This window comes from Streptopelia decaocto, assembly GCF_964273445.1.
Source record: "Streptopelia decaocto genome assembly, chromosome: 2".
NCBI lineage: Eukaryota > Metazoa > Chordata > Aves > Columbiformes > Columbidae > Streptopelia > Streptopelia decaocto.
In genome coordinates, this window is record NC_138655.1 from 110,230,652 (window position 1) to 110,242,817 (window position 12,166).

At 38.2% G+C, this 12,166-nt stretch overlaps 1 protein-coding gene across 1 annotated transcript in view; it reads left to right on the plus strand.

The window, feature by feature from the left end:
• The window catches only part of SUGCT (succinyl-CoA:glutarate-CoA transferase), a gene marked incomplete at both ends in the record, with an annotated part of 354,974 nt that overhangs the window by 296,013 nt on the left and 46,795 nt on the right, over positions 1 to 12,166 (plus strand). The window contains one exon of the mRNA XM_082046307.1: positions 851 to 914. Coding sequence (XP_081902433.1) covers positions 851 to 914 — 64 coding nt within the window. The remainder of the gene's footprint in view (positions 1 to 850; positions 915 to 12,166) is intronic.

A 12,166-nucleotide genomic window follows, 5' to 3' on the forward strand; every position in this document is an offset into this window, starting at 1 on the left:
TGAGGGTTTTTCTTTGTAGAGGATGCTTCAATAACAAATAATTTTTAAGAATTCTGATTATGTGGTTAAGATAACAGTGTTAGAACATTAGCAGAATAATAGGTATGGGAATTACAAAGATTACTTATTGGCTTTGGATGCAGAGTTCCATTAACAATATGGTGAGTTTGCTGTTATAAATTTATTTTTCTCTGTTACTTGAGAGTTTTGATATCATATATTGTTTTCTGGTTGAGGTTAGTAACAAGGAACTGGAAATTGTGGTGTCTGTTATCCCATACATATATACATGGAGCTGAAGCATGGCATACACACTTGAAAGAAGAGAAATATTGTCAAAATTATGGCATCTTTCCTGAATGTTTGCAAGAACTGCTAAGACAGTATTTCATAGTGTGAACCATCACAAGCTCAAAAGCAACTGAGTAACAGTGAAAAAAAAAAACACACTAGAGCATGAATTTTGTGCAGGCTTTCAATACATATAGCAGATTAAAAGTGAAAGTGGGCGAAGGTTTTAATTCTCATACCATGTCGGTACTAGTTGGTGGTGGTTGAAAGCATGACATGCTTGTAGCTCTGTTTCTTACGTTTGATGTTGGATATAAGAGCTTAAAGATATATTAGACTTGTGAAGTCTTACTGCAGCATTTTTTTAGATGCATAAAATAGAGCCTTGTCAAATATCAGGGCTTTAATTTTACATGTCTAACAAAATACTTTAATTGTAGCTCCCTGTATTTTCAGATTTTCTGCAAAAGAACATGGTAATATTTATTTCTCTTTTCCTCTTGAGTTTGGGAACTGATTATATGTATTTTTTTATTATATACTTTTTTTTTTTTCCTAGGTGCTGCACAATGGCCTTGTGATGGAAATGAATCACCCAACGGCTGGGAGGATAGCTGTTCCAGGTTAGACATTTAATTTTTTTTTCTAAATGAAGCTTGAAATTAAATGCTACATGGTGTCCTGAGTAGTTCTTAAACTCAGCTGAGGACATGACACATCTTCACATTTCACTCAAATGAACAAAAGTTTAACCAGGAAGACATTGTGCTCATATTCATTCCGGTAGCAGAAAAATGGGTTAAAATGTGTGTCAGAATAGCTTCTGGTTTTCATCGGTCAGTTGTCATAAAACATGAACATGGATTTGATAATATTTGCAAACTCCCACTGCTAGAAATATTACTGCAAAATCATATGCATGAATATGTGAATCTGTTTTTGATTTAGGTCTATTTTGCAAGTTGCACAGGCTTCTTTTAGGGACATTTCTGTTGGGAAAAAAAAAAATAGTAGTTCATACTGACGGTTTCATCACACTATTTTGTTTAATGAGATTAGACATGAAGCTCTGAAATGATGAAGTCTTAAATAACTATTTTGGATTTCCAAAGAATACAAAAGTAATAAACTAATCTCTCCTCTTTTAAGCTCTAAGTGGATCAGGACTTGGAGCTGATGTAGCTTTGTTTCCATTAGAGTTAGTTATGGAATGGGGTTAGGTTCATCTAGAGCCAGAGCCATTATGAAAATTCTCATTCAGATCCTTGCAGTTGGCTCTGTTTTGACAACTGAGCCTTATCTAATAATCTGCTAGCTATTGGGTCAACTTTTTCTGCTTCTCTATGCTTTTCTCTCTCCCAGGCCACATTAAGAATTGTTTCCTCCTTCATTCAAAGCACCATGTCATTTTTATTTTTATAACATCTCCTTACGTTGTGATTTTCTGTGCCAAATTCCATCCTCTGACACAGCATCCAGTTGTCATCAATTTCGGTTGACTTGAGCACATGTAGTGGTAAGAAGAATTTGACCCATAAAATTTATCTTAATTTGCACATCCTGGAATCACACTGGGATGCAGAAAGAGTTATTTGAAAGAAATCAATCCCATATTAGATCATGTTTTCTGCATGAATAGAGGGGGTGTTGTGTGTGTGTATGTGTATGTTTCATATTTGTTCTTTATCTCAGTTTGCATTCCTCGTTTGGTTCCTCTGCTTGGATGCTTGGTTGATTGTATTCAAAAAATGCTTCTTTAATTTAGATGTACATATCTGGAAATAGTAATCCTTTTGTTCTAGTTTCTAACAGAAGAGTAATCCTGGTTTATTTACCCAAAATGAAAAGTCTAATAAGGGTTTTGATTTAATTATTTTTAAAGAAGTGGGCAGAAAAGCCTTGCAGATGGTAGAGAAAGTGTGCAAGGTTTTCACGTTGCATACAATGTATAATCTATCTTAGAGAAAGCAAATACTCCTTAAGGGGATAAGTTAAACTGCAAGAAGAGGAAGGAGATGAAAGGAATGTTCTAATGTCTGTCAGCAGTGATAGAATGTATTGGCAAGAGAGTGAGTTTTTACATAGGTAAGCCATAGTACTTCCCAAATCCATAGTTATTTTTTATTTTATTAAAACAGTGACACTGCACTAAACCAAAATAAATCATCTTAATCTCTAATGGATTGCCATTTAGATGGGCTTCTATGAAGAGTTTCTTGTATTGAAGCAGATGGCTGAAATGATTATTGGATATTTGAGCAGGAAAAGGAGAATTCCTTCCTTTTCTGGCATGGGAGGATAAGGAGGGGAGAGATGGGGGAGGAAGGGGTGAAGGACAGTCATTCAGTATGAGCAGAATGGACCTATTGATATCACTGGAAAGACAGTGCGATACTCTATCCTAGAATGCAAGGGCAAAAGTGAGTTTGGACACTGTTGATGGTAGGTAGTGGAAGTACCCTGGAATTGTCCCAGTCAGGCATATATCTGAAGAATACATGGAAGAGTGTGCAGAGAAGACATCCAGTAACAAAACTGTTTCCCAATGACTATCTAAAACAGCAGCATTTTTTTTTTTCAATGTGATTATGTTTGAATATATTGTACTTGGTAAGAACAACCTTACTAAGCTCTCAGTTTCTGGCTCAAGATTGCTTAATTAAGATATTAATGTGAGTGTTGAAACTAGACTAAAAATGTCTCTCCTTAAAGAGACTGGGGATACTCTGATCCCAAAATAAAAATGGGTGACTATTACTTCTTAACCATATAAGCCAGATTTTAATGTGCCTTTTAGTAATTGAGTTGGACATCACACTTGAGGCTCTTGACAGAGGTCAGACTTGTGCTGCCAAGTAAAGTTGTGAGTGCAGTGACATGCATTTCCTGAGCAAGAGTGTGCTGGCAGATTTCAGCTACAAGTATCACGGTTGGCCTCTGTGTCTAACACATTGGTTTGGAGTAGTCGTGTTCCAGGCATGTCCCCAGTTTGAGAGTGGGTTCAAATCTGTATATGAGTCCTCGCTTTGTAGATATTGATAGATATTGCATCTTGAAATTCTGAGGGATTTTGCCACTGATTTTAATGTAGGCTACATTTTAAATGTTGGACTTGGTGATTCATGCCCCTCCTTTGCTTAAGTATCTTTCGATATGGTTATTGAATTTGGTTCTTTCCACACCTGGTCAATGGTTTTCTCCTTACCTTTTTTAATAATTCCCAGCCTGAGATATAATGTGTTCTGATAAGCACATTGTAAGGTACTGGTAGAACTGGAGTGAGAGCAGTTGCATTATAAAAAATGTATTTCAATTTTTTCTCCATTTCAAAAAGCATATTGATGGTAGGAGAGATGTGATGCAGACCCTGTATTTTTATATGTCTTGCTTTAAGTATTCATTGAAAAATGTCTTTGCACATATACTGTGTAAAGATATCTTAGATTCATGAATCGATGTGAAAAAGGGAGTTCATCATGTCTGACTAAGAATGACTGTATAAAAGATTGTAAGACCATTTTAAAGAAAAATGGGGTTCTATGGTATTTGAGTGATTTCATTAGGATAATGTTTTACATATACCATTCAGCATATTCATGTCATGAAGTTATTCTAGAGCTGATTTTTCTTATACATATAGATACACTTGACATACCATGTATATAGAAGGTGCAATACTGTGAGAGAACCTTGCTTGAGTCCCAAAGGCCTGGCACTGCACTGCACTCATTCTTCACAGGACTGGTCCCTCTGGTTGCAGGACTATACTGATGAATATCTTCTGGCTCCATATCTGAAGTCAGCTTAATCATCTTTAGTTTGGGGCAGGGCTCCAAAGATGATCAGGAGCTGCAGAACCTCAGCTGGAGAGGCTAAGAAACAGGGGCTGGTTCATCCTGGGGAAAAGGAAGCTTTGGGGGGGGCTGGCAGCAGCCCCCCAGCACCTACAGGGAGGTTATCAATGGGAAGAACCATACTCTTCACAGCACTGCATGGTGGGAGGATGAGATACAAGAGAGATTCAGACTAGATATTGGGAAAGTAATTTTCATCATGACAAAAGCCAGGCAGTGGAACGGCTTGCCCAGAGAGGTTGTGCAGGCTCTGTTCTTGCAGGTTTTCAAGACCTGTCTAACTAGACAAAGCCATGAGCAACCTGATGTGACCTCAGACCTGACCCTGATTTGAGCAGGAGCTTGGACTTGAGACTTCCTGAGGTCCTTAGCAGTTTAGTTTATGTTCTTATTCTGTGATTAATCTCAGTATCTTCTCACTCAGCTCTGTTGCACTTAGCCCTTCCCATAGAGATCTGGAGGAGAAATGACAGAGTTTTAAGAAAACTGGAAATGTAGAGCACAGAAAGTACTTCTGAGGGCAAAAAGTGACAGGGGAGAGATGTTTTATAGAGTAGCAGATTGTGGGTGATGCTGGGTGGCAGAGAGACAATACAGTTAAGTGAAGGGACGAAATTTCAAGAAGCTTTAGCACCTGGGTTAGTCTTGAACTACTTTGTGAGAGAATAATGGACTTTTCTGAAGAGCAGTAGCATGTGGGTTTCTGGGAGCCACTGGGTAATTGATTCTGTTTCAGTCTGGAGCATGGTGGACACAAACCCACACTGGTTATGTAGAGAAAGCTTTTGGATGCCATGCAGTCTTGCCCAAACCTTTTCCATTCTCATCTATTTTATATGGTTTAAGAAACTGGAATAATAATACTTTCAACTTCTGTGTTATCTAGTGTCTAATGTTGACTTTTAAAAGTTGCCAGTAGATTTTTTTTTTTTTAGTCAAAAAAGTGTTTGTAATATATTTGGTTTATGTGCTTGTTTGTGGGTTTTTATTTGGTTGGGTTTGGTGTGGTGTTTTGTTTGGGTTTTTTAATTATTATTTTTGGTTGGTTGGTTGGTTGTTTTCTTTTTGTTTGTTTGTTTGTTTTTTATTTCGAAAAACACGCAATGCATTCAGCTGCCCCTAACAAACCAGCCTTTGTAGAATTTATTAACTAGCAGGAACCTCTGTGAAATAAACCTCATTTCTGACCCCATCTAAACCTTAGTGAATTGAGGATTTGGATATAAGCCGACACTTCAGAATCATCTCTCATCAAACAGGAAACAATGTAACTGCAAAAATTGTGTAAAACACCTCTTCCAGACAAAACAACTATTCCTAGTATTGATAATGTTTATATCGTGCATTCTTCTCATCCCCATTTCCTGAGCTGATAAACACTATTTCTGTCCTTTGGCCCAGGATCTGCATCAAGGATGTTGGTATTGCTCAGAAAGGCCATTTTCATACCTGGTTCATGATTTCCTTCTGTGGTCTTGAGAGAATGTGTTTGGGGGACTGCTCCAAGCTCAGTTAGGAAAGTCAGTACAGGATTCCTCCTTGGCATAGATTTCTTGGACTGAATTCAGGCAATCTATGTTAATTAATCAACTGGCTCAGGAGAAATGTCCCTTTTTCCGGTCTTCTCCTGTCACTGTGCATTACAAATATACTACTGAAACAGGAAAGAATTTTTTTTTTTTTTTCGGAGATAGGCTTTTCCTGTTGTATGATTCATTAAATGGCGTTGTGGTTCCATGGAGACTAATTGTGATCAATCTCTTAGAGGAATGGTTTTAAGGAACAAGACTAAGAGGCAAGAAATCTAATAGGACTTCTTGCTGTGCCATAGATTTCTTCCTTGTCTTGGACAAATCACTCTCTGTGTCTTATCTTACTCATTGTTTGCAGTTTTTCAGATCTTAATTAATAGTGGAAAAAAAATCTGATTTCTAAGGGAAGGATGTTCTTGGAAAAACTCTATTTACTATTTTAAATGTGTATTCCTATTTATTATGTATGTTTATATGTATCTATACCTATTTTCTCCATGTATGGGGAAGAGCAGTTACAGTTGTGGAAATAACAGTAAAGTATCTATGTGTTTGATCAGTACATTTCAATACAGGGTGCAGCTATAGCTGTTAGTGATACATGCTATCTCTTTTTGATCATTTAATATAAGTGTAGTGGAAGAAGCTTCAGTAGGACTAGATATATTACAGAGAAAAGTGACTTCTACATGGGTGAATTTTGCAGGAAATTAAGGAAGTCTGTACTCCAATCCATTGTTTCCTGCAGCTAGGATATCCCACAATATAGGAACAACAACAAAAACATAAAAAATCCCAACAATTTTTTTTTTTTTTTTTAAAAACCTCTGCTTGAACTTCTGATCCTGTCTGCTTCTCATCAGGCAGTTTGTTTCATATGCGCGCGTGTGCGTGCATGCATGTGCATAACTGATGTTGATTGAAAAATTTTAATTTCACTTCACTATTTATGGTACATTGGAGACAAACAGCTTCACCGGCATTACTGTTACCTCATTCGCCTTTTTTAGTCATCAGGGCCGACTGTTTATGTCTTTTACATTCACAGAGCTGATTTCAATTTTGAGGAATTCAGGACCATTACAGGAACCCAGCAGAAATGATGTATGACAGCTCACTTTGCTATCCTCAAAATACTTAAAAAAAAAATCTTAATAAATATATAAACAATATATTTATACTGATTGCAAAAGCAGAAAAGAGATGGTGGGAACGGCAAGGAATACATTATAAGCTTCAGGATTATGTAGAGAAGTCTAGTCTATGTTTTTAAAGAATGACACGTGGAATCTTTTAAGATTCTTTTTAAAGTAAAACATAAACAACAAACCTTTTCATATTTTTGCTCCTCTGTTGTGTGTTTTCAGAGTATTTCCCTACTGGATATTTTAAAGTTTGCTGTATCTCCTGGAATGGTCACAGTTGACACTTTTAAAGTTAATGTTTTAAGGAAGAAAAACCAGCTGTCTCTTACCTAGTTCTGAGACTTCACTTATTGGAGGAAATTAAGAAATAGTGGAAGTATTTTCTTTCAGGCTCGGCAGTGCTGTGTGTGACTCAGGCAGCGACTCTCCAGCACTGTTGTTCAGGGTGTCTGAGCTGGACTCTCCTCTCAGCAGAACCCATATTTTTCTGTCTTTCTTTAAGTTGTGGCAATCAAAATTCATTGTCTTGCCTCACGTGTTTTCTTGCCAGGACCTGACACAGCCATATTGGGAGGGGAAATAGAAATATTTCGTTAGACAAGTGGGGATATTTTCCTACTCTGTATATAATAAGTCAAGTAAAATGGTGGTTGAAGTTTTGTGGAATGTTGATGGGTAATTATACTTTCACTCACTGGAGAGTATTTTATTTATATTTTCCTTCATGTGTCCTAAGATATACTAGGATTTCCTTTAAACTGGATGTAATACTTTCTTATGGAGACTAAATGAAATAGTATCACCTTTCTGTTTAATTGGGGGAGAAAAAAACCACTGGAAATATTAATCAAATAGCCAAATAAACTTATTAATTTCTCAACAATTGTGTCAATCCTAGAATTCAGCTTTGTTTACATCTATTTTTTAAACAGTTTAAAACCTTTTAAAACATATTTTCTACTTCTTTCTATGTAAGTTACTGTAACTTGGAAAGTACTTTCTTAACCTTCAGTCTATAACAAGCCAGGTGCTCACACAGTTCAGGGTGTGTGACTGTAAAGATATATCTGCATGCCTCGGGTGCGTTGTAAAATGGCCAAATTACTTCAGCACCCATAAATTGTAAGTATATCTTTATGATCTTTAATAATTACTGGATAAGAAAAGGAATCTACTGTCAGCTAAAAAAGTTTGGTTTCATTAGATGAAAAAATATGTTTTAAACATTTAGACAATTTTACTTAATCTCTGGGATACTGAGTATACTAATTCTTATTTGTATTTGTTCCATGTCATCTTGACCCAAGCCCTGCCTCTCTGTGAATGGAAAGAATGATTGGACTTAAACTGTTTTCTGTGAACCTGGACTAAACAATTTTGTGGTCAGCAGTGGCCATTAGATCATGTAGTTTGCCTTCTTATGGCATCTGCCATAGAATTTCATCAATTTACTCCTTTCACTTGTGTTTGACTACAGTTTGTCTTATTCAGAAGTCCTCAAGAGACAGAAAATTCATCAAATATCTGCCTCTTTTTAAATGCCTGATTGGGTTCATTGTTAAAAAACTCATGCCATTATTATAATTCAATGTTACCTAGTTTTAAAGAGCAATAATATTTTTTTCATGTCTTTCATGAGCTTTAACTACTTTTGTTTTCTCCCCGTGAAAGTATTTATATGACGGAAGTCACATCTAGATGACTTTTTGACAAACTATGTCGGGTAATCCGCCTGGGTCTTCTCAGGTCCTTTGTATAAGCAAAGTGCAGCAGCTTTGAAACTCTGTTTTTCGTTGCAGTCAGTGTACTGCATATTTACAGGAAAATTTTGTGATTGTGTAGAGTGCATCACAAAGCTCCTGCCTGACTCTAGGCAAGTTCTTTAGCCCATTAAGTTACATTTCTCACTTCTTCATCTCAAAAATCGAGATAATAGAACTCCCAACTACAGAGCATAAGTATGTTCATTTTTTTTCCAAATGATAATAATGATAATATAAGAAATACATAGTACATAACAGAACCATAGAACTGTAGAATAGTTTGAGTTGGAAGGGACTTTTCAAGGCCACTAGTCCAACCCCCCTGCAATGAGCAGGGACATCTTCAACTAGATCAGGTTGCTCAGAGCCCCAACCAGCCTGGCCTTGAATGTCTCCAGGGTGGGTCATCTACCACCTATCTGGACAACCAGTGTTTTAACACCGTCATTGTAACAATTTCTTCCTTATGTCTAGCCTGAATCTCCCCTCTTCTAATTTAAAACCACCACCCCTTGTCTTGTCACTACAGGCCCTGCTAAAAAGCCTGTCCCCATCTTTCTTACAGGCCTCTTTTAAGTATGGAAAGGCCGCAATAAGGTCTCCCTGGACCCTTCTCCAGGCTGAACAACCTCAGCTCTCTCAGCCTGTCCTCACAGAAGAACTGTTCCAGCCCTCTGATTAATTTTGTGGCCTCCTCTGGTCCCTCTCCAACAGGTCCATGTCCTGTACTGAGGGCCCCAGAGCTGGATGCGGAATTGCAGGTGGGGTCTCACCAGAGCAGAGCAGAGGGGCAGAATCACTTCCCTCCGCCTGCTGGCCGTGCTCCTTTTGATGCAGCCAAGGATATGGTTGGCCTTACGGGCTGCAATTGCACATTGCCAGCTCACATCCAATTTTCGTCCACCAGTAGCCCCAACTCCTTCTCCACAGGCCTGTTCTCAATCTCTTCATCCCCCAGCCTGTATTGATACCGGGGGTTTCCCTGACCTGGGTGCAGGACCCTGCACTTGGCCTTGTTGAACCTCATGACATTCACATGGGCCCACTTCTCAAGCTCGTCGAGGTCTCTCTGGATGGCATCGTGTTCCTCAGGTGAGTCAACATGTACCTGTTGTGGGTTAGTAAATTTACATATATTTAACTTTTTTATCTGTAGCTCCTGAAGTAGGGCACATTGAAGTTGTCTTGACCACAGCAAACTTGCAGTTATCTTTGCTCCTCTTCCTTGTACTTCCCACAGCTCTTTCTAGTACTGTTCTGCCCAGAAATTAATCCCACGTCACATCAAAATGTCTTTTAAAACAACTAGTATTGCCTAACTTATAGATATGAGGTTTCTGCCCATGTAGTAAAAATTACATTGATCTATCTAGCTGTCATGCTGCATTTCAAGCTCATGTCTAATTTGCTTGCCAATTTAATCCTGAAGACTCTGTCAGCATGACTATTTCCATATATATACTTCCATTTAAGTGCCTGTGTTTCAGGATATTTTTGTTCAGATACCTTTTTTTTTCCTAATACGAATAGAAAAGAGAACAATGTTTTTGATGCTTCTTGTCTCTCTACATCCCTTTATGTAGTCAAGACACAATTTGATTGGGTAAATTTGAATCCAACAACCGCTTCACCTGTTATAAAACTTGTGCCTGCTATTAGTGTTAATACATTCACCAGCAGACTTTCCTTGCATAAAAGCCCTGCTTCAAAAGAAGCATGGTGTTTTGGACCTGAGACTTGAATATTCCAAATGATGCCTTAATAATTTGGGTTATGAAAAACAAAGCATTACTGCCACCTCTTTTGCCCCCTGCAATTTTGGTAGTTATTCTGCAGCACTTTGGGGGTTCTGGGGTGGTAGGAAATGCTCAAGAGTTTTTCAAATGTTTTATGACTGTGTGCATTTTGTTTTTCCAGATTTTTCTTTAGCTGGTACTATTCACCAAATTTTATCCAAACTTGCAAATATTGTTCTGTTAAACAATAACCGGTTTGGTGTGGATTTTTTGGTTGGTTGGTTGGTTTGTTCCGGGTTTTTGTTGTTTTGGGTTTTGTTGGCTTTTTTTTTTGCAAATAAAACAAGCTTGTCATGTGCAAAAGGTTTAAACCAAGACAGCGGAGTTGTGAACTAGCTTAATCCAAGGTCTATTGAAAACATTCAGCATTGGGTCAAGAACTGATTAGAAAAATCTTCCTGACACAGAGTCTGTTAAGGTACAGAACAGAGTCCCCTAAGAAGACACAGAATCCCTGTCTCTTTGGCTGTCTGAAACTAGACAGAACATAGCAGTATGTAAAAATAGTTTACCCATATAAAAAGCAGATAATTGTTCTATTAAAAAGGATTGATAACTTAATGAATGTTAAAATTTGATGTCAGTTCATTGCTTTAATTTAAAGTTGTTTAGAGATTGTGCCTGTAGCAGACCAATAAAAAGTTTATATTGATTTGTGTGTAAGCACAGTGTTCCTCATGTGTGTTGAACTGGATACAGAAATGAAATGAGGCAGAGGCTTGCAGATTAGAACAAGCTTTTTAATATTCTTTGCAAGCTGTTTTTACAAACATCAGAAGGAACATAAAATCAGGCACATTTGTGAAGAGAGGCCGTGCAATTTACAAATAAACGTGTGGAGCAAACAAAATTTCAAAGCTGATTCTGCACAGATACCCAGTTCCCATTGTTCAGCTTGCACGTACTGCAAGCACAACTGCATGCACACGTCTGCTATTCCCAGCCCATGAATAGACATACTAATACAAACTTGCATAACCTTGTAGCTATTTGACAGTATTCTAAAGAAATTACACAATTAGTGCTAAAAAATTAAGCTGCATTGCTTTGACTAAGAGATTTAGATTCCTATATGACTAAATCTATGATGAAAACTGTCCTGTAATTTGCTGAGTTACATTTGGGAATTGCTTTCTCCTTGAAGAACTGAGCCTGTAGCACTGCCTGGGATTGTTGTGACCAAAGAGCAGGATCTGGCACTTGGCCTTGTTAAACCTCATACAGTTGGCCTCAGCTCATTGATCCAGCTGGTCCAGAACCCTCTGTGTGGCCTTCCTACCTTCCAGCAGGTCAACGCTCCCACCCAATTCAGTGTCATCTCCGAACTTAGTGACGGTGCACTCAATTGCTTCATCCAGATCATTGATAAAGAGATTAAACAGAACTGGCCCCAATATTGAGCCCTGGGGAACACCACTCATCACGGGCTGCCAACTGGATTTGGCTCCATTCAGCACGACTCTTTGGGCCGGCCATCCAGCTAGTTCTTTATCCATCGCAGAGTACACCCATCCAGGCCATGAACTGCCAGCTTCTCCAGGAGAATGCTGTGGGATACGGTGTCAAAGGCCTTACTGAAATACAAGTACAGAACATCCACAGGCTTTCCCTCATTGACTAGTTGCGTCATCTTGTTGTAGAAGGAGACCAGGTTGGTTAAACACGACCTGCCTTTCATAAACCCACATTGACTGGACCTGATCACGTGGTTCTCTTGTATGTGCCATGTGATGTTACTCAAGATACCTGTTCCTTGACCTTCCCCAGCACTGAGGTCAGACTGAT